At 38.6% G+C, this 23,731-nt stretch overlaps 1 protein-coding gene across 3 annotated transcripts; it reads right to left on the reverse strand.

Annotated features, from left to right (window-relative positions):
* Nucleotides 1-1,861: 1,861 nt before the first annotated feature.
* Nucleotides 1,862-22,438, reverse strand: ELK4 (ETS transcription factor ELK4). Of its 3 annotated transcripts, none has more exons than XM_069074685.1 (6): nucleotides 22,136-22,276; nucleotides 16,357-20,820; nucleotides 15,399-15,614; nucleotides 13,519-14,400; nucleotides 12,553-12,669; nucleotides 1,862-10,231 (listed from the first exon to the last, which is right to left on the reverse strand). In XM_069074685.1, the coding sequence occupies exons 3-6, from the start codon at nucleotides 15,603-15,605 to the stop codon at nucleotides 10,133-10,135; spliced, it is 1,305 nt and encodes a 434-aa protein (XP_068930786.1). In that variant the 5' UTR covers nucleotides 15,606-15,614; nucleotides 16,357-20,820; nucleotides 22,136-22,276; the 3' UTR covers nucleotides 1,862-10,132. The 3 variants fall into 3 exon arrangements, with proteins under 3 accessions (XP_068930786.1, XP_068930788.1, XP_068930787.1); XM_069074687.1 differs by lacking the exon at nucleotides 22,136-22,276 and adding an exon at nucleotides 21,710-21,858; XM_069074686.1 differs by lacking the exon at nucleotides 16,357-20,820 and having other exon boundaries at nucleotides 22,136-22,438.
* Between the last annotated feature and the right edge of the window lie 1,293 nt (nucleotides 22,439-23,731).

A 23,731-nucleotide genomic window follows, 5' to 3' on the forward strand; every position in this document is an offset into this window, starting at 1 on the left:
TAGTATGAGATAACTGGAGGGAGAGATTATGTATCTGAGGGGATCAGGAAAGACAATGAAGAAAGTGGCACTTGAAGAGCCTTTTAAGAAATATTTTAACAGGTAGTAATATGGGAGGAAATCATTTTCAGCATGGAGCATTGCCTGCCTAAAGCATGAAGCAAGAAGGGGAAGTGGGATGAGACCATAAAAAATCGAGTGGTCTAATTTGAGTGGAATGGGGAGTAGAAGGAAATAAGGCTGAAAAAGTAGTTTGGAGTCAAATTATAGAACACTTTGAATGCCAGATTAAGGAGTATTTCTATTCAATAAGCAATGGTCTTCAGTCTTTACCAAGACTAAAGGTCTTGGGGCGTCCAGGTGGCACAGTGACTAAGAGCTCCGGCCCCAGAGTCAGGAGACCCGGGATCGATTCAGCCTCACTTAACACCCCCACAAAATAACTGGCCATGTAACCTTGAGCAAGTTACTTAACCCCAATTGCTTAAAAAAAGGGGGGGGGCGGCCACGTAGCACAGCGAGTTAAGAGCACCGGCTCCAGTGTCGGGATGACCTGGGGATCGAATCCCAGGCTCAGACACTTAGCACCCACCCAGAAACACCTGGCCGTGTAACCTTGAACAAGTTACCTAACCCCAATTGCTTAAAAAAAAAAAGACTAAAGGTCTTTTAGCAAGGTTAAAAGATAAACCTTGGAAAATGATCCTGTTTAGGAAGGAAAGAATTAAAGGCAAGATCAGCCAGGATATCTAGTGAAAAGGAGGTAGCAGATGGCAGAAATATTGCAGAAGGATTTTCCTAACCCACTCCATCCTGATGCTCTCCATATTCCTAAGGGCTGCCATTAGCCTTGGTGTATGGGAAGTTACTATTTGATGTCTTTGTCATAACATCTTCCCATAGACCATGGGTTATTGCTTAAGGGTCCATTTGGAGGTGGGAAGAAAAAAAAATACTGGATTTGGAATTCCAAGAACCTAGGTTTAAATCCTGACTTTCCCATTTATCACTCATTACTTAGTACCTGTGGGACTTGGGACAAATCACTTAACCTTGCTATATTTTTAGTCTCCTTCATCTATAAATTGAGGGAGCTCAATTAGATGACTTCTAAAGGCCCCCTCCAGCTTCAAATCTATGATCCATGAAAATTCCTGTGCCCTACTCATACCAAGTCTATTTTCCTATGAATTCTATGTAATAGGGTACCTAGTAAAAATGAGCTTGCTGGGGCTAAATTATAAGTAGGAAGAGTAAGCCTACTAGGATGAAGTCTGCCTCCAACATAGACCTGATCAAGTTCATGCTCTGCGTCTTTTGACTGACCCTCTGAAGAACCACGGACAGGAGGATTAGAATGTAAGGGTTTTTTTTCATTCTTTCTATCTGTATCCCTAGTGCCAAGTATATAGTAAGCTCTTCATCAGTACTTGTTGATTGATGGGAAACCATAGGATTTGATCACTACAGTAGCCAAAGACCAGACTTCATCCCTGTCCCACAAATAAGTCTTCATCAGTGTGACCAGGAGATAGTAAAACTGGTCTATTTCAGGGCCTCTGGACAATGATACAAGGAACTACTCCTTTCAGAAGCCACGATTCCAGGGGAAAACATGCAGGGAGCATCAAGGAGAACATCCTAATTGCCAGGGTACAGAAGGCCATCAGCATGAGTTTGAAACCCATGACAGTCACAGGAATCACCTTTGAAAGATCATGGAGAACAGTGTCACAGGTTTAAGAATGGGCAACAAAGGGAAGAGGGTAGAAATCTCAAACTATAAATCAGCAAGCTTGACTTTGGATTCTTGGCCCCAATGACTAATAGAAGACAAAGAAATAATTCATACAGGAAAACATTTTGTTAAAAATATTTATTAAAAAAATACAATTGTTTTGCATGTCTGGTTGCACATATAACTATTAACATATATGCATGATTTTGTATTTGAATAAATTCGCTACAATGCTTTTTAAAGCCAGCTTGCATTATACAAAGCAAATCCCTCTGTCAGTTCTTACACAAAATAGTTTTCTAAAACCTATTTAATTTTTTTAAAAAGGTACACATTGCCACTATAATATGTGTGTGCACACACCCATGCACGTGCACACTCACGGGCACAGAAGTTACTTAATTTTTTTTAAAAAATCACCTGATTATTGAGAGCAGCCCCTCACAAGAGTAGGAGATGCTCAGGTTATCAATGATATTTTTTTCTTTTAAAAGCAGCATGCTTTAAAGTCCTCAAAGTGCAAAAACAAACCTTTTCCTCATTGATCTAATCCTTGTGATAAAGTCTCTTTGCTATGTTTAAACACAAAAATTCTGAATTCTAGCTGCCCAATAGTCCTGATCAACCTTGAAGATCATCCCTTTATTAGTTCCCCACAGTGCATCAGTATTGCTCAGCCAGAAGATATGGCAGTTTCTCTCTAGTGGAACCATCAGCACTAATATTTTTTGCACTTTCCAACCTTTTTCATGTTGTAACACTCTGAAGGTCTCTCTAATGTAAATTATACTGGGATTAATAAAGACCAGGGATTAATCAACATTTCAATAGTTGTCTAGCTTTTTTTGTCTTGTTTTTACTACATATGTACTTGCATTATACACTAGCAACACAAGCATTATTTCTTTACAATGGCAGTAGATACTAGATATTAGATACAATTTCAATAAAATGAACAAGGAAAAAAAATTACAAAGAAGCAACTGTTCCCAGTTAAGTTGATTTAAGTATAAAGAAAGCACTCTGGCAATTTTTCATTACCACATATCCCAAACTAAGACCTGTTTCTGAAATTACGCATCTTCTCTGATGTAAAACCTGCCAGTGTTTACAGAGTAAAACTCTCACAGGTTGGTATGCTTTTTAAAAAATCCACTCCATGGACTGGGTGAATGAAACCCAAGAGTGCAAATCTATTTAGCCTCAGCTAATTTTAAGTTCTTAGTTTCATCAAAGACATAATCACACATATTACCAACATCTGAATAGTTCAACCAATGTAATTTCCAAAGAACATTAAAATTATTCCCCATTAACTATTCAGTCCCAACCATCTCTTGTATACATATACTTTTCACAGACACAAAAGCGCTCTTTAGCCGATCTAGCAAAACAAGGACCATGGAGAATTTACTAGTTTGTTCTTCACAAAGTAAATCTCTATATAGTCTTATTTTTTGAGCCAACTCCTGATTATCTATTAGAATAAGAGACAAGAGATAGAAAAGCTAAAATACAGAAATAAGAAATTTTAAAGCCTCATTTTAGTGAATAGTATCAATCTCCTCATACCAAATTCTTAAGTCAACAGGTATAAAAATTAATTTATGAATTCATCTGTTTAATTTCCCCTAGTCACAATAAGTGAAATTGTCCAAAGGCAGAAGGAAAAGAAACAGTTGTAGATTGGATGTAGGATTTATACTAATAATAAACTGAATAAAGACCCTTTGAATAATCAAGAATTAACTATATCAACTTATTTGCTATCTCTTAGAAATGCATCTCACTGATAGATTCACTAATACTGTACAGGGGAGTACATAAAATATGCTATTGTATCACAAAAGCAATGAATGTAATGTACATAAGGCCATCTGGTAACACTGCACCAATAAACAAAAATATATGAAATGTTTTTAGAAGGGACACAATTTCCCTCCACACCACAATGAACAATAAGTAACAATGGTCACACAGAGAAGAAATTTGAAACCTGATACATTAAAAAGTTTTGTGCAACTCCATAAAAGGCAAATCATAAAAATCACATTCTGTACAGCACAATTTTAAAAGTTTGTATATTTAAAAACATTCTAGCCAAAATACAACACCTCAAAAAGCCTAGTAGAATAATCAGATTTGTGAATTCATTTGCCCCCCCCAAACAGTACAAATTCCAGAAATTATAAAATAGTAATAACCTCCATTCCCTGATCCTCTGAAGCCTTCAGTCAAAAAACTAAAAATTAAAACAAAAAATTAAGTGCTTCCAGTTATGAAAACAGTGCTAATAATGATGCATGACAGCACAACAAATAGATCTGCACCAGCAAGCAAATAGCATCCTACCCCTGTCGTCCAATCATATTAGGTTATTTAGTTTGCCAGAGTTCTGGCCCAGCTTTAGGTCATCCTCAATCCAACAGGTCGTAAGCGTGCCCTAACAGAACTCTCCTAGGGTCCCATTACCTGAATGATCAAGGTAAGGAAGGTAGGCTGAGAACAGCACTCATCTCAAGGTATTCTTTCAACTCTGGAATTTCTCCTTCCACTGACAATGCACTCTTCAAAGGGTTAAAACAGGCAATAAAGGCCAACTCCTAGTCTTTCAATCCATGGTCACATTTCTCTATTTTAAGAATAGTAATTTCAGTATAAATCCCTATAATTATGCTGCAAGCAACCTGATGAATACAGTCTCGACAGAGAAGCAAAAGTAAATGAAGATTATTGTTTAAAAATTCTGTTTGCCCAATCTTATACCAATATAACAGACCAAAGTATATGATGATTTTTCAAAATTACATGTCATAATAGCACTGGTTGTTTTTTTTTAAGTTGGCAAGCAATAGTCCATATTAAGGCCTATGACTTTGTATTTACTGATATTTTTTAAAATAAGAAATTGAAATGTGCAAGGCATTAAACTTTTAAAAAGTGATGTGATAACTGCAAAGTGCAGCAAAATTTTAGTTTTAGTATAAAATATATAGCCTAGGAATCATCCTAGTCTAAAGGATGAATAATATATATTCCTCTGAAAAATATATATATATATATATATACACACACATACACACACACAATTAGCCAATATGCCAGAATGACTTGGAAGGAAATGTTCCAGTCTCTCAATTAAATATTAAAAAATAAAATTTTAAAACTGACAAAACTGTCAGATGTATATTATACCTAGGAGACCAGAGTTACTGTCATTTAATATGTTTATTCACTTTCCCAAGAATATTCTAATTATTAAAAGTTTCATTAAACATTTTAACAGAAGTTTGAATTTCCTGTTCTTTGTAGGATGCTCCTAAGTTAAAGTTAAAGCCAATATTACCTCTCACAAATCACTTTCAAAATGGTAAGTATAAATGTCAACACCTCAACTATAACAATTTTCTGGTAGACTATTGATGTTTTCCTTAAAATATCTTTTCAGGAAGGTGGCTCTGGGCAAAAATGGTAGTTCTCAGGGGAATATTTAGTCTACATCAGCACCTCAAATGTGCTCGGTTTACAAGGCAAAAGAAGATTTTCTTGCCAAAAAACTATACCCAATAACTAAAAATCAAGTCAGAACCATCCCTTTTCCTTGCTGGTTACTAGGCCCACACAGGAGAATTCTAGATTACAGGGTGCAAAAGCTTCAGTGGTGGTTCTTCTGATAACCTAAGAGGCAGAGCAGGGTACTTTGTTTTAGGAAGTAAAAGCAACATCTGAAAAACAACCACCCACACAACCTATTTTGGACACAAAACTAAGCAGGCATATGTAACAAGATGCTTTTTTTAAAGAGCATATCGTCCAACCAGTTCACTGACGAGAAAAATTAAAGTTAATCTCTAATTCATTTAAGCTATTATGGATGGGAAAATTAACTGCATCAAACTACCCTATGCAAGTCCCTTTGAGAAATGACACTGTTAGACTCGACAGAAGACACTATTGGTATCTCTCCTGCTTTTCTAGTGGTCTTGTAATTCATACCACCTTTAGGTTTCATCTAATAGACCTACCACTCCCATCAATTATTTTTTATACATAAAATTCTAGATACATCATAAAAATGGCACTTCAGAAAGTAGAATTCTGTATTTCAAAACCTGATTTATCATTCAAAAAAGGACAAAAGGAGAAAGGGAAACAAATCAGACTGGAATAGCATACACCTATCCCTAAAAACTTCCCTTTAGAACTTAAAAATGTTCCCTTATATCCAAACAAAATCTTCCAATGAAGCATGAAACAGGCCACGTAAGTATACAGTAAAATAATTTGAAATAATCCTGAAATTTTTAATAAAATGATTACATAAAGGCTAGAAATAATTCTTCCCAGTAAAATGAAAATTAGTCACATGGTTAATGGTGAGGGGGAAGAAATGGGAACATCAACTGTCAATTGCCAATTTACATTATTTTACCCAGTTCGTTTGGGCCTTTTTATTTGGCAACTTTTTAAAGAGAATGCTAAGTTTCATAGAAGTGAGGAGCATACTCATATACAAAATTCCAAATCTATTATGGAGATATTTGCATAAAAGGAAAAATCTAATACAAGAATAACCTACCCCCTGTAAGCATACATGATTTTTTCAAGGCTAAACTTGGAAGCAATATATTTAAGGACAATAATGCATGAATGTCTATGAGTGTCATTAAACTGACTGCATAAACAGCTCACTATCAGAACACAGAATCAGGAAACCAGTGCTTCAGTATCAGCAAAAAGCAATGTTATTGGACAACAACATTCAATACTGGGTGTGAATGTAAATGAAGTGATGCTATTCCCTAGAGTTAAAGTGCTGGAATTCTAGGGTTCTGTTTTTCTTTCTAAGCCTTACTGAGAGTCTGGAAATAACCTAGTAAATAGTCTACAGTGAGCTCTGAATTCTCTCTGAAACAACAGCACATATATAGGCCTAGGCCCTTAAAGTGCTTTTCCAGTTAAACTTGAGTCAATTCTCTAATATTCCCTACATGTATTTCTGAGGCTGCTGAACTTACTTTTCCTTCCAGAATGTAAGGAAAACTTCCTGGGTTTGACTAGGTATCCTCTGAAAGTGCTTAACCAACAATCCTAGAGATTCAAAGCTCTTTCCATGGAACTAGAAAAAACAAATATTACAGTATCTACCTCCCTCAGAACCAGATTATCCCAGGAAGCAAATAACCACAAAGAGCCCAAGATGTCGCACCAGGAGAAAAGGGTCCAAGCCTTAGGTGATGCCAAAGGAATACTATACAGTACACAGACTGCTAAAAATACTTAACAAATTTGTCAAATCTCCTTTCCTGAAGAGCTTTAAAAATGTGTTGAACATATATTTTACATGGTTTGGATACAGTTTTACTAAAAGGATTGGAGAACAAGCAAAATTACCTGGAGTATGTCCTTCACAATTTCAGGATTATGAAAAATGAATTAGCAGAAGTTTTCATCTTATTATAACATATGTTATCAATCCCAAATCACTGCAACACATCATTTTATAGAATAAAGATTACTAGCAGCAGACTATGATTTGATTTTGAATGTAAGGCAGCATAATATCTTTAATGAGGAAGAACATTTTGAGGAATGATTAGAAAGTTGTTGCAAGATAATATGGGTCAGATGGCAAAGAAAAGATAAGAAAGTCAGTCTTACAGCAGAGCTCCTACTACCCAGTTCAACTAGCTTTCCTTCTTTCACTTAAGCTACTCTTGGCTAACAGCATTCATCCTAATAACATGATGGATAATCAGACTTAACTAGTACACATTTATATCAGCCTTCTCCATAACCATTGATCCTAAATGGGATGCTAACTTTCTGATAAATATCTCTATATTTTCCAAAGATTCTGATACTGAGTTTTTGCCTAAAGGAGGTAGGTTAGGAACAAGATGATCATGATAGCCTTGTTCAAATGAGTTACACTTGGAAATGTCTCATTTTTAAAAAGAACAGAAAGGTTCCCAATGATAAAAGAATCACTAATCTTCCCTCAAATAAGGATGATCTCATAAAGAGAAAGCAGATCACAATCAACCAGTTATGGCTACATACCTCTCTAAAGTTGCAGGGGCAGATATATTTGAGGAAAATCAGATAAAACTGGTTTCCATTAAGTTGCCTTTAATGGTACCATCTAGTTCCCCAACATCCCTATCCTTAAAGACAGGAAATGCACAGAGACCAAAGATATGATCTTGGAAAACAATGCAATGGCTTCATTCCTCATGAAAATAAATTTTTTGTTAGTGCTGAACAATTTTAAAACTCCCAGGTAACTTGAACCCACAGCATCTACTTATATTACAAAGTACAAAAGAGTTTAAGTATACTAAGAATATTAGCTCAGAAAGTGCTATTGGAGGTTTAATTTTCAAAGAGATGTGCAAACTAAATAATCCAAATTACTGCTCCTGGTCACTAACTACATCTACCTTTCCGCATTGCTATTGCACATCTCAGGAATGGATGGGTTCCTTATGCTGATACTCCACAAATGAGCCAGCAACATAACCTCCAAAACTTCAAAATATATGAAGGCAGTTCCCTGAATATATCCTTTCCCTCCACTCCCAGTCAATCAAGCTACATATTAAAATTGATCCACTAGGCACAGAAAGAGACTATTTTAAGACGGAAAGACACCATTCCACACCAAAATTGGGCAAGCAAGTAATGTTACAAAATCTTGAGACCTCTGGTTACACAAGTTATGAATACAATCTATATCAAAATTATGTAGCCAGCTACTTTCTTCTAATTAAAGTCTCATATATAAGAATACTCTATACAGTATAAAAACAAATTTAAAGTGAATTTTGTGCAGCTGGAAGGTGCTGAGTTGATTTATTGTCATCTGGAATCCTTCGTTTCTTTATCCCCAGCACAAGCAGTAAGCATGCAAGTTCTTCCCTCATCCCATTTCATCAGTGTAATAAAATCTTATGCTATGTCTAGCAATGAACGAGAAATTCAATCTGGGGAAGTTATCTGAATCTAGACTTCCAGGCCAAAAATATCAACACAGTACCCAACTATGATGCTGGCCTCAGTCCAGTTTCTTGAATTTGGAAAAGCTACATTCACCTCACGTGGACAGGGAACGATTTCTACCACATAGTTGACATTTGGCAAATTAAAGCAAGTTCAGTGACTCTGAGATGAAAGCCTGCATTTCTCATTACCTGAACCCCAAACCAAAGTATGGGTATTCTCAAGTAAACTCCCCACCCATTAAGATAAAAATATCCCTACAAAATAAGTACTTCTTTACCTCAATGCTGATTTTGAGGACTTCACTTTTCACCTTTCTCTTAATTCTTCAAAAATATCACACAACTTCAAATTTTAAAAGGAAGTAAGAAAACAATGCACAGCAGAACCTGAGTTACTATGAACAGAAATGGGTCCTGTACTTTGGGTATCTTCTTGACTGAAAAAGCCACAAATGTTCTTTCAGGTTGCTCAATTAGGCATCTTAACTAAATATGTCCTAAGTTTTCAATAATGCAGCATCATCCTCACAATATAGCCTATTCACCATCTGTATTTAGTGGGTGTACAACTATACCACCCAGAATGCAGTACAGTCAATGTTTCTATGCTGGATGCAGTGTCTCATCTTCTCAGAGAGTCTTCCAAGCACTGTCTTATAAATCAGTGCCCTTCCCTTCAGGTTTAAAGAGTCCCCCCTCAGGGTGAAGCAGAAAAAGAGGATCCCACTGTTGACAGGTTCAGACAAGATCACACATGGCTTATGGTAACGGAGAGATTCACCCTGAAGAAATGTAAACTAGATGCTTCTTTCTGGGTTGCTTTACATATACTATAATTCACTGCAAAATGGCCTCCCTCACTCTGTATGAAGGAGGAACAACACTTCTTTGTCATGACCATTTAACAGTTATTACTGACAGTATATTCTTCATGGTGGGAGAGAAGACACCAAGAAACTCAAGGTGTGGCCACTTTCATCCATCTGATGGTTTCTTGAAATAATCTATTACAAGTGTGAATTTCTTTCCTGCCAACAGGTTCCAGTAGCCAAAATATTACTTTTGTTCTCATTTGCTCATATCAAAACACTATTCCATCTCTGTATTTTGCAAAAACAAAAAAACTCCTTTTACCCAAAATGAAGAGGGAGGATAAAGGAGAGGCAAAAGGGACATATGGAGTCTAGACTCCAATTAAGGCGTTTCCATACACAGTCCCAACTCGAGTCCTATCAAAGAAAACTCTGAAAAGGCATTTTAAATGGGAATGGCAAAAATCACAATAGTCCATTATCAGCATTGTGGAATTACAACTGCTCATTTTAAATATGATCATGCTGAATGTCTATTTCTTCTTTGTTCCTTAGTTTTCCTTCCACAAGTGCATGTGCTATGTTTTTTGCAGATCTGGAGAAAAGGGGCCAGGTGTAGATGGTCCATCCAGGCTAGACAGAGTAAATGACCCATGACTGTTCAGGACAGAAGGAAACTGAGAAAGAAAATAAAACACATTATAATCTTATTATTCAATTTCAACTTTCATTCTCTGTCTACTGAACTCCCTGCAGCACAACTTCTGCAGTAGCTAACAGGACCAATTTCTTGCCAAAGGCAGTCACTGGTTATCATCAAAGCACATGCCCTGACTACAGAAACTTTATTTATAAAAATTAAGTTTTTTTCATAAAATTAAATGGTCAACACTCTACCCCATTATCCTATAATGGAAACTGATAACACAAATACACTGGTTCAATTTTAGGTCATTCTCCAAAAACGTTCTCTTCTGAAGGTGGAAAAAAATATACCCAGGAAGACAGATGTGTATATAGGGAAAAAAACCAAGTCTACTATATTATAGGTTGCACCAAGCTTTTATATAAGCCAGGCTTGGGCAAACAATACAACCTACATTCAGATAATCTCCCTCTATGTAAGTTTCTTTTCTTTTTTGGAGCGGGGGGGAAGACAGGGCAACTGGGGTTCAGTGACTTGCCCAAAGTCACACAGCTATTAAATGTTAAGTGTCTGAGGCTGGATTTCAACTCATGTTCTCCTGACTCCAGGGCTGGTACTCTATTCACTGTGCCACCTAGCTGCCCCTTAAGTTTTATTTTCTTAACAAAGATAAGTCACTATTACAAAGTTGGAAACCAGCTGATAAATCAAATGTAATACTGTTATTGTCATTGCCTCTCTTCATCTCCCTTTCAGATATCATTAAAAAAACGCAGTGGAAACTTTCAAAAATGTTTCACGGAGCAGCTAGGTTAGTACAGTGAATAGAGCACCGGCCCTGGGGTCAGGAGGACCTGAGTTCAAATCCAGCCTCAGACACTTAACACAAAAACTAGCTGTGTGACCTTGGGCAAGTCACTTAGCGCCAATGGCTTTCCAAAAAAAAAAAAAAGGAAAAATAAAATAAAATGTTTCACTATAGAGTAGAATTTGGTAAAATGTCAATAATAGAATCCATCTGGGGGGTTTAGTTACTGAGGTACCAGAAGTACTTCATTATAAGGAAGTTCTGCCTACAGTTTTTATGTCATAGATCCTGAAAAAAAGTGACACAGGAAGGCTTCAGTGTGCTTTGCAGACCATTCTATAAACTCTTAATTATCTCTGCTAATAAAGGGCAAGGAAATACGGATAAACAGAATACAAACAATCTCTGGGAATTTAATTTCAGTCAATAATTTATGGTTCATTTACTAACTTGAGGGAGGAAGCTAAAGCCCTGGATGTAGAGACATGAAGACCTGGGTTCAAATCCTGCCTCAGATATTATATGACCAAGTCATTCAACCCATCTGTCTCATTTTCCTCATCTGTAAAAACAGGTATAATGAAGCACCTCACAGTGTTGTGATGACCAAAGGAGATAAGATATCTAAAGCACTCCACAAACTTTAAAGTTTTATACTGGGTGTTCCAAAAGTCTTAGTGCAGTCTAAAAGCTTTTTTAAAAAAATATTATTTTTAAAGCTGTTAAGGATAAAACTACTGACTGCATTAATTTTATTTCCTTTTCCTTATTCCATCTACTTACTGAAAGAATAAATAAGCAGGGGTGGCTAGGTGGCACAGTGAATAGAGCACCGGCCGTAGAGTCAGGGGGACCTGAGTTCAAATCCAGCCTCAGATACTTAACACTTACTAGCCGTATGACCTCGGGCAAGTCACTTAACCCCAACTGCCCTGCCCCCTCCATAAAGGAAAAAAAAAAGAACAAATAAGCAGTTAAATGATCAAAAGAAAGAGGTAAAGAGATGGGATAGTCCTTAAAATGGATAACCAATTCCTTAATCATTATGAATTAAGCATATTTCTAGATCTGTGAGGTAATACATTTAGTATCTATTCTTTCAGGGAAACTACAGAAAGCAACATTTTTTTTTAACAGAATAAAAGCTAAAGACCTCAAGAGCTTGTTGTCTGTTCAACTAATAGGATATTTACTACATTCAATCTGTTACAGTACACTTAGCTATATTCACCAAAAAATGGCTCCTTTCGGAGTTTAAAATGGTGGGAGAAATTTGAGGAGGGACATCATTTAAGTATTTAACAACTGCAGCTCTAACTCAAATTCATATGATACGAAACAACCAAAAAAAGGAATCTTGCTTTGAGGTGGATATTTATCATAGATGCTGGTTTTCTTTTACTTTATAAAACTAACAACAGAAACATGTTAATTACAAGCTACGAAGTGAACAGTGGGACACTGTATTCTTGCCCTGATTCTCAATTTTAGACTTGCCACATTATATAAATTCTGAAAATGATGAAATGCAGCATATAATTTACCTGGAAAAGGGTGTTAGCACCTTGCAGTCTGGCTGGACTTAAAGGAGCAACAGGACTGAGAGTGCTCCAAAAGTGGATACTGGAGAGCAAGGGACTTGGCGTCAGTAAGATAGGAGTCTGTAATAAACAAGACAGAAACATTTACCAAATTAAATCACTGATATCCCAGATAGTGTCACATACATAATAGTCCAAAGCTTTCTCCAAATCTGAAAAATACACAAAAGGCAAAACCCCCATCACCACTTTAATAGCCCAAGAAAAATAAAGGCAACAATAAGTTCTTTCTCTTTCTTTCCAGGGGTTTCCCCAAGTAAGAAAACTGATTCTGATCCACTGGTTCTTTTTTCCAAGTGAAAAAGAACAGAAGGTAAGACTCATTCATGGAGGCATATTTTCTCCTTAATGAAGAGAAAGCCTGAAACTAACATGGGAGTAATCCACCTATTAAAAATGTTATGTGGGATGAGCAAGTTAATGAATATCTAACGTAACTGTGCAAACCTGTTACACAACATCATACTGGGAATTTTTAAGAGTTCTCAGTACCTATTGTTTTCTAACACTGAAACTTGACTACAAAAAAGTCTCAGTGTTAGAAAACACAATTACTGTTCTTGGTCTTTGCCAACATCCAAATTTACATAGCAAAAAAAAAAAAGAAAAAGACCCTTATTTACTTGGGGAGGGAACCCAAATGAGGCTGCTTGCCTTTAAAACAATATCTGCCACTCTTTTTATACCAAAACTCTTATGGGTTGTGTTGCTTAAGTAAGAAAAAAAAAAAAGGAGATGGGGTTGATTTAAAGGTAAAGTATGATTCAAAGGGTCACACTTAACCTTTTCAGTAACTATAAGGCAAATCAAAAGGTAATAGCAGACTGAGTGCTTAAATTATGGCTAAATTTTTTTGTTTAAGTTATGTAAAAGCAAACAATCCTGACATTAAAAGAAGGGAAGAGCTACCTGTGAAAAAAGTGCAGGAGTGAGAGAAGCCGTAGGGAGAGAGGGACTCAATATTCCCAGGGGGCTTGGATCACTGCCTGTGATCACCAGAGTAGGTGCCAGCTCTAGCCCTTTGGGTTTCTTGGACCTTGATGAAGGATTTGTGCTCTCTTTCTCTAGCAGTGCTAACTCCTGATCTTTGGGCTCCAATGAAAAGTTCTGAGGGAGGCCCACCGACTGAGAAGCCACTGAGTCAATATCTGTGTCAATGTCTAGGTCTGCATTAGGACTCAAGGGTGGTGAAGGTGATCTGGAAGGATTCTGCAAAGAGGGAGATATGGAAGAAACAGGAGGTGTGGTGGTAAAAGTGGTCATAATATAGGGTATGGAAGGTGGAGTTTCTGGAGAAGACATTTTTTGAGGAACTAGAGTCTCCAAGGCCTGGAGGGTTTCTTCTGAAGCTGTAGAAATAGCTGGGCCAGCTGAAACGGTAGAAGGAATAGGTGCAACTGATGACATTTTGGAGGGTGTTGTCACAAATTTGATGACTGAAGGTGTTGGCTCCTGGGGAGATTTTTTTTCTGCCAGTTTCTCAGCTGGATTCTCAATTTTTATAGACTTGAAAAGCTTTACATTGGAGGAGTTCAAAGAGTTGAGAGTAAACGAAGAGTAGAGGCCAGAGTGTATATAGTCATTGCGGCTAGAGGCCTTGGCACATGGCTGAGGTGGCTTCTCTTTCCCTCCATTCTCCAAATCTTTTGAATTGGTGATGACTTCATTGAAGCCTGAAGTTTCACAGTCTCCCTCAATCCTCCCCACAGCCATTGGATCCATGTTCAAAATCTCTGGGTAAGAGACAAACTTGTACACAAACTTCTGACCATTCACTTTTTTGATGATATTCTGTAGATAAATAAAATAAGCACATTCTTATACCCCCCTCATTAATTTAGTTGCTATTCCTCTTAGGACAAGTTGTCAAAATACTTCTTAGATACATGAGATTCCCCAGTAGAGAAATTAAGACACTTCAAAATCCAAGACAGGGAAAAATATACAAACATCTGAATTATTATGTAATAATACCACTGACATTCTCCACAAAGGCTGGAATATTTTAATATTCCCAACCGTGAAAATCATAAGTCAAAAACTGCTAGGTTTCAGATCACAAAATTCTATAGATGTAAACTACACCTATCCTGAGAAAGTAAAAACCAAGTCATCACAATCAAAACATTACACTACTGCTAAGGCTCCCACTTACCTCAGAAACCCAAGTAATTTCTTATCTAGTAAAATTACACAGAAGGAGCAAAAAGACAAACCATTTGTTGAGGTTAATGAATTAAAGGTCATTGCTTAACACAAAGTAGATACTTAGTAAAGATTTGCTGAACTATTTATTTGATCCAACTATTTTATCTCAGTGTCGAATGTATTTTAAATAAGTATATATAAAATAAGAAATATATTTTAACAAAGAAGGTAACTCTAGAAAGTCATTAACAGCCATTTATTAATGTACTGATTCCATACACTATGGATTAAAGAACTAAAGGAAAAGTCAAATGCTGACACAAACATAGTACACTAAAAAAAATCAAGTTGTAAAATTGAAAAGAAAAAATTACCTAGCTACAAGAGCCCAAATTTGTTGTATTCTAATCTTACATTTGCTTTGTTCTTTTAAACATAGGTACAATCAGTACTGACAGTATCTGTGGAGGGAAAATACAAGGTGAAAGTCTACAGAAATACAGCTGGAACATATGGACCCTTAATCTAAATTTAAAACTACAAAGGTTCTACATGAACTTATTTAAAGGAAACATAAGATATTAAGGAAACAATTCTTCATTGGGACTGTTTAAGCAATCAAGAATTAGTATTTAGATCACCTTCACATAGTAGTATCTGAGAGCTCGGCTTAGCTTGTCATAATTCATGCTAGGTTTGTTCTTGCGGATTCCCCAGAGTCGAGCCACCTCCTCTGCTTGTAAAAGTTTGAACTCCCCATCATTAGAAGTCCAGCAGATCATATGCTTGTTCTGAGGCTCCTGAAGGAGCTGAAGGAGGAACTGCCACAGTGTAATAGCACTGTCCATAGCAGTGAGCTGGAAAAAAAAGATAGATAAGACATAGAATGACATAAGAAAAAGCCCCTTGCCTTTCCAACAGGCAATCAAGAAAGAAAACTATGTTATTTCTACAAATTATAGGAATTAGAATAATGGTTACCAACTGAAAAAAGCTTCTGCTATAAATTCTAGCTTAAAATCTCACTAATACAGTCTTTTTAGAGATCTAGTCTCCGCATTTACTATATGTACTGAGAAAAATAACTGTCGATGACACACCCCTTTAATCCCCTTCCCCCTTAAGTGTCACAGCTGTCATTTGTGGATCAATAGGCAGCATAGGTGATTCAAACATCATATTCCTGAGTTTTATTTCATAAAGTCAATCATTCTATGTGTGCTCCACAAGGATCATAATTTAAATATGAAAAGGTATTTATTTGATCATCTGGACCTTTTAAGAGAAAAAAAACTTCAAAACCTCAAGTTTTAAGATCTCATTGTGACGACAACCCCCTTTCTTTAGATGGTGAAGCAACTTAGAAATTCTCCCATGATGTTATTCATACCATAAAACTTCAAAACAGTCTGCTGGAAAGATCTTGTTCTTTATAGAAGAAACCCAGGCTTACTATATGTTCCCAGGAAGCCAATAACTAGAAAAGGTTAAATGAGCACAAAATACCCTTACAATCTCATCATCTAGAAGTAAAACCTGAACAAGTTAACATCATCAACATGTTTAAACATAAATTAAAAAAACAAATCTATCAATTACCACTTAACACTATCCTGAAGTATGGTACAGGAAGTTTAATGCTTCAAGTCATTCATTAAGCTCCTTAGGGTCCCTGAGTTATAATCAAAGTAAAATATTGATCATCCACTGTGTACAAGACACCATGCAAGGTGCTGTAAAGAGAGGCAAATATCAGGGAAAGAAGGTTAACATTCTTGAATTGCTCTATTTTGTTTTTTTTTTAATCAAGTTAAACTTTTGTTTTTTGAATTATCAAGCACTTTTTTTCCCTTCAACTTTTTCCTCATACACACACACAAAACCTCTTGTAACAAATAAGCAATAGTCCAACAAAAATTCCTTTAATTCCTATGTCCAAAAAAGTGTCCCATTCTATATATTCAGTCCATCACATGTCAGGATGTAGGTAGCATTCTCCATCACTGGAACTCTGTGGGATCATGGAGAATCAATGCATTGATCAGAGTTCTTTAAGTCTTTCAAAACTGTTCTTTTACGCAATGTTGTTAAAATAGTTTAAAATAGTCTCGTTTCAACTCACTTCTCTCTACAAGAGTTCATACAATTCTTCCCAGATTTCTCTGAAACCATCTTATCATTTCTTATAGCACAATACTTATCTACTACATGTAAATACCATAATGTTTCAGTCATTCCCCTACTGATGGACACCCTGTTGTACTTTCTTTCTGAAGAATTCAAAGTGCCAACATTCTCCAATTAGTCCACAATGTAGCAAAACTTTCATTAAGTTTGCTGAAGGTGTTTGTATAGAAGTCCCACCTGTCCAACTATGCAGAAAAGGGGTACTAAAGGGAAAAATTATTTCTAAATTACATACTAGGTCAACCAAAGAGCTATATGCTAAGGTTTTGGTTTTTTTTTTTTTTAGACAACCAGGTATTTTACTAAGGTTTTTTTTTTTTAAGACAACCAAGTATTTTATACATTTACCAAAACTCTTTCCAGAATAATTAACACTGATACTAACAGTAACCCATGAAGGACTACAATGGCACTACCACAATGATAAATAACTATGTTTAAAAATCAACTCCATTCTGGTGTTTACACTTCAGTCAATCAATGTGCATTGCTAGGGCTTTGTGTCTTTGGAACAGTCCAAAGGCAGAGGCATATCTTTATGAATTAGAATGTCATATTTACCAGGTTCATATTCTTTTGGGCCATACTTCTAATGATGAACCATGGTTCTGCAGAATATTATGCCTTAAGAGATACACAGGGCTTCCATTTAAACAAATATTTGCCAGACAAGGCCTGTTAAAACTGCTGTTCATTCTACCCAGTAAATACTTAACTAAAGAACCTAATTTCCACATACATTCTAAAGAGAATGCTACAGGCAATTGTGGGGGAAGTGGATAAAAAGCAGGGTCTCTGTGTTCATCACAGCTCCAACCTACCTTTCCTGACAAACTGGACTATTCACCATTCTCCAAAAGCATCTCACTTTTCCACTTTTGCTCACTTCTTCCTGTATCTGGAACTCTCCACATTAAGATTCACAAGCAGTTGTTGAAATTCTACTTATACTAGAAAGCCGAAATTCTACTTATACTAGAAAGCCCAAATTCAAATGTCCTCCTCCAAAGAAGTCTGCCCTGATTTCTTACCAAGTGAGAAGTGTTCTTTCCCACTTCTATGAATTCCAATAGTAACCTTCTATAAGATCATACAATTTTAGAGCTAGAAAGAAACTAAAGAGATCATATACTTCAATTCCCTCATCTTGCGAGAACTGAGGCTCAAATATTCTTACCTCAGATATAATACATATAAATACATATAATACATATAAAACATATTAGCTGTGGGACCTTGTGATAAGTCACTTAACTTTTTCAGGCTTAGTTTTCCTCATCTATAAAATAGGGGTAATAGTCCCTACCTCACAAGGTTGCTGTGAGAATCAAATGAAATAATGTGTAAAGTGCTTTGCAAATCTTAAAGCAGTATATAAATGACAACTTATTATTATCACCTTTTAATAAAACTACATTAGTTTTTATGTACTTCTTACCATTCTTACTAGATTATAAACTCCTTAAAGGTAGGGATTCCATCTTATTTATTTTTGTATTTCCCCCAATGTTTTGCACATGTTTAATGAAAGAATGACTCATGGAGTTAAAGCTTTTGCACCTCAAATTTATAACTGACCTACATTTACAAAAATAAAAGCATAATCTGCTCATTTTAGCACACAAATGTTGGATTGACAAAGAGTAGTTTCAAAGATGAAAGATATTCTCAAAATGGCAAGTCAAATAGCGGCACAGAAAGAATGTAAGGGAGGGAGTGGGGGGGTGTAGCTTGCTGGATGGGGCAAATAAAAAGGATTTACTGAGGAAATGAAGATGCTGTAAAAACAAATACTATCAATAAAATAAGATTTTAAAAACAAAGAGTAACAGATTTTGAGTCAAAAGATCTGGGTTTTGGATCCCAACTCTACTATTTACTAGCTATGTGATCATGAACAAATCACTTAATTTCTCTAAGTTTCGGTTTCCTAACCAGTAAAATGGGGGTAAATAATATCTACACTACTTCATAAGATATGTAGTAAACATTTCATAAATTTTAAATCATTATCTAAATATGAGTGTTATTATTTTTTAAATGATGAGAAATTAAGATACAGGCATAATTTCACTTTTGGTCATCAATTAGTAATATCAGTCAAATATCTATCAAATGCAGAAGCCATATTACAGAATAAATTTTCTCTGGGCACTGAATGACTTCAAATACATGTATGCATTTGGAATTGGAAATGTTGAGAACAACAGTCAAAGAAAGAGGAACACTGCAATGCTGAAATGAATAATTTTAAGTGACTGTGTTGCTTCAATTGGTAGTATCCCATTCAATTAGGATATCAAGCTATTCTTTGGTTGACATCTTAGCCAAGATTTAGTTGGCTACTCATTCCTTGTGTCTAATTCCTAAATACTATTTCCTGAAATTATGGTATAAACACATATTTCAGTAATATCTTTTTAAAGAGACAACTTGTTTTTAAACACATTCTACTCAATCAGCAAACATTTATTAAGTGTCTACTATGTGCCAGGCCCTGGTACAAAGACAAAAATGGATCATTCTCTGCCCTCAAGAGACATATGTATACATATAAATACAAAATATACATAAGGCATTAAGTGTAAGGGACAACTGTCAAAAAATCTCACAGAAGAGAAAGCATTGTATAGAAGAAAAGATAACTATTGCCTCTGGAGTCCTTGGACCTCCATTCAAAGCCCACCTCTATCTTCTTACCTATATAATCTTGGGCAAATCATTTAACTTTCCTTAGTTTCAGTTTCCTCATGTGTAAAATAATGAAAGTGAACAAGATGGCCTAAGGACCCTGTCAGCTCTCAAACCATTACCTTATGACTCTCTAGAGCTTATAGTAAGAAAATTTAAATTTAAAAAGCACAAAGAATCGTATTCTTGTCACTGTGGCTCAAAAAGGAGAATATGCTTTATTTTTATTTCAAGATTTCTTCAAATACAGCTTGAAAGAGGGGACACTTGTGCTTTCTTCAGCACAAAGAAAAAAGGAGAAATATAATGATCTTTTCTCAAAATAAATGAGTTGGTATTAACACAAGTGGGATGCTGAATATATTGCAACTGAATCTAATGAACACTCAAAGCTCTCATAATTTGAGAAAATACATATCAAAGCATGATTTCTTAATTTTGAGATAAAGGATATTATCTATATCATAGTGTAATGTTAATATTTTCTTATTATGAAAAGGAAGTCTTTAATTAAGTGAGACCTTTTCCACTCTAAACATGTTTACAATACAGTCAAGATTCAGTTGCTATAGTGACAGGGAACATAATTGTTTGTCAAAAACCAAGTTTAAAAAAACTTCAACTATAGCTAAAATTATCTCAGTTCATTAAATGGACCAAAATTAATAGTGAATTATGATCATTAAAAAATTAAGAAACCTAATCCCATGAGTGTACTCAAATATTATTGGAAAAATATAACAAAATAGTACAAATAGCAGCATTTGGAAAAGATAATCATACTTTATTAACAATGTAACTGATTTCCACTTAAACACTTTTGAAACAAAATTGAAATACAATAGTATTAGATTAAGATAGAAAATCAAAATTTATCAAGCATTTTAATAAAGATATCACTACAGAAACAAAAATGAGTTCTAGTACATTCAAGTTTATGATGCACTTTCCTCACTTCATCATTCAGTCAGTAAGTATTTGTACGAGGATTTTTTGAGGGACTTGTAATTTCTTAAGGGGAAGGAGCACCAAAAGAGGTGCCTCCACTACCAATCTAAATGGGCCATCTTCTCTCTAATTTAGTCTTAAGCGTTGCCTGGGGCTGAGAGCTTGAATGATTTGTCCCACATCTCCAGACTCTGATCACCATTCTTTCCACTATGCCAAGCCGCCTGATGATTGCTCCTAAGAGACAGAGGAGTAAACTGAGACTTAGCAAAATTCGGTGACTTGCCCAAAATCACACAGCTAGTAGATCTGAACCAACGTCTTTTAGAACCAGGACACCATGATACTTCTTCTAGAAGCAAAATTATTCTTCCTAGAAGATCAAACCATTAAAAAGGGCATGACCTAGCAACCTAAAGGTCTGACAGTGAGTTTGTGTGCCATTTAAAAAAAAGCAAACAGCACTCTACCGATTTTATTTAAATACATAAAATATTTTCTTTGCCAAGAAAACCCCAAATGGGGCCAGGAAAAGTCAGACGGGACTAAATTACAAAAAAGCAGGAAAAAGGGCAGCAGTTGTCTCTTTTGGCCATATCAGCCAACAAACCGTCCCTTTTCCTCCGTTTCATGGTCCAGATGAGGTGCCATCCCTGCCATGGGTCCTTCCACCGATCGGTGATTGGTTCCTTCTTCAAACTCTCCTACCCTACGTATTTATCATAGTACAACCGGTAGCACGGTCTCGTCCCTCCAACTGAGCTGTGAGTTTCCCGAGGTCAGAACCGGAGGATCTCGTTTCCCTTTGGCATCCCTCGAACCTGGAAGGAGCCCACTGGGGCATGATCGCAGAGACAAAAACATCGTTTCCGACCAGCTCCCTGCTAACGCTACCACCAGCCTTGGCACAGCGGGGCTTGGGCAGAAGTGAAATTCAGGGGTGATCCGAAAAAGAAAGGAAACAGCGCCTGACGCGCGGCCGGCAGAGAGAGGAGGCAAGGCTGGAGCCCGCGCGCCCCCGAGGAGATCAAAGTCCTGGGAAGCGCTAGCACCTCCCGGCCTCCAAGTAATCAGAGACTGCACTTTCATTTTCCGACTTCCTGCCACAGAATAAAATCAAACTCACTCCCTTCCTCCCGGCCCGGACCGCACAGACAATGATGCTTTTGTCGCGGGGTGGGTGGGGATGCGGCTGGCGGCGCCCCTTCCTCCCGGCCTCCGCCGGAGCGGGCTGCTCCCTGGGGACCGACGCTAGGATGCACCTCCGAACATCCCGCAGTCGTGGGCGGGGATGGGGGGAGGGGGAAATGCGGCTCCGCGGGAGAGGACTAGAGAGGGCTGGGGGCGGCGCGGGACAGGGGGAATGGGGGGGGACTGCGGGGGGGGGGGGGGGCGCGCCCACCCCAACCCGCCCCCGCCGGCCCCGCCCCCAAGCGGCGGGGGGAGGGGGCGCTGGCTTCCTGCGCGCGGCGTGGGCGGCGGCCACGAGAGCTGCGCTGGGGGGGGGGGCGCCGAGGAGGAAAGGTTGGGTACAGGGGCGAGGCTCACTCACCGAGGGCGCGGGGGTCTCCCTCAGGTCCTCCTCTCCCTCGGACGCCGCTGAGCCACCGCTCAGCCGCGGCGGCCGCCCCCCGCCACCGTCTCCTCACGCGGGCAGCCCACGGGCGCTACGGCCGCGGAGGCGGCGGCGGCCGAGCCGAGCCCGCCGGGCGCCCGCAGTCGCCCGCATCTCCCGCCGCGGCTCCTCCCGCCCCGTCCCCGTCCTCCGTCCGCAGGCACGCACACGCACACACAGCCTGTGCTGCAGAACTGGGCAGTCGGGCCGCTAGCCGCCCTCACCGACCGGCCAGCGGGCGGATGGGCGGGGGCGGGAGCGAGGGCGCGCGCTCTGAGCCTTCCTCGCCTCGGCCCCGCGGCCACCGCGTCTCTCCTCCAGCCCGAGGCCGACCCCTCCCGGCCTCTGTAGCTGTCGACGTCAGTTCCGGGGGCGGGACGGACGGAGGGGAGGAGTGGCCGCCGACTGAGGGGAGCGAGAGGGGCCCTCCACCCCCCCCCCCCCCAACACCCCGCCAGAACCCGGGGCAGGAAGCGGGTGGTGCAGCGAGCACGCTCACCCTCCACGACGTCCGCCCCCGAGCACCCTGACCCGGCCGTGCCGGAGGAGGGGTATTTCCAGGGCCCCGGCCCGGGAGTCCCCCAGGAAGCCAACCTTGGCCGGCTGTCCCCTACTGCCCCAGCGGCCTCCCCCATTGTCATTGTCCCCTGTTTCTGGCATGTGATCTATCAGTGAGCATTTATTAAGCGCCTACTTGTGCCAGGCGTTGGCTTAGTGCAGAAGACACAGAAAGAGGCCGAAGAGAGGCCTTGCCCGCCTAGGATGGACAACATGCATACGAGTGTATACCAAGCAAGCTACGGAAGGAATAAAAAATAATCCAGAGGGAAAGTACTGGAATTATGAGTCAGCATTTATTAAGCACCTACTATATGACTGGCGATTATGACAAGCGCAGGAGCTAGGAAAAGAGGCCAAAGACAGCACCTGCCCTCAAGAGGCTTACAGTCTGGAGGGAAGCAACTTCCAAACAAGCTTATCCGAAGCACGGTGTATGGGAGACAAAGAGGAAATAGTTAACAGAGGAAGCACTGGAATTCAGAAGGAACCGGGAAAGCTTCCTGTAAAAGGTGCAGATTTCAGCTGAGACCTAAAAGAAGCTAGTGTGACCTTGGGCAAGTCACTTAACCCCAATTGCCTTGCCTTCCCGCTTTAAAAAAAAAAAAACACAAAAAAACAAAAAGAAGCAGCAGCAGCTACGAGGCGGAGCTGAGGAGGGAGAACTTGCTAGGCATGGGGGACAGCCAGAGAGGATGCCCAGAATGGGGCAATGGGAGGCAGACGGCACAGGACAGGAGGGTGCCTTTGGGGAGTAGGGCTGTGGAGCGCTTTACAAATGTTAATCAACGTTTCCTCCGTAATGATGACCCAGGTGATGGTGTCCCACACAGTTAATCGGTTTCTGAGGCAGGATTTGAACTCACCCTTCACCAAGCTGCTTGGAGGGATCCTGCCCCAGGAGTAAATCAGTAAGCATTTATTAAGGGCCTACTGTGTGTCAGGCACTGTGCTAAAAGCTAGGAATACAAAGAA

This window comes from Petaurus breviceps, unplaced genomic scaffold (assembly GCF_028583685.1).
Source record: "Petaurus breviceps papuanus isolate PSGF00001 unplaced genomic scaffold, PetGlider_PUasm1.0 90895, whole genome shotgun sequence".
Classification (NCBI taxonomy): Eukaryota; Metazoa; Chordata; class Mammalia; order Diprotodontia; family Petauridae; genus Petaurus; species Petaurus breviceps.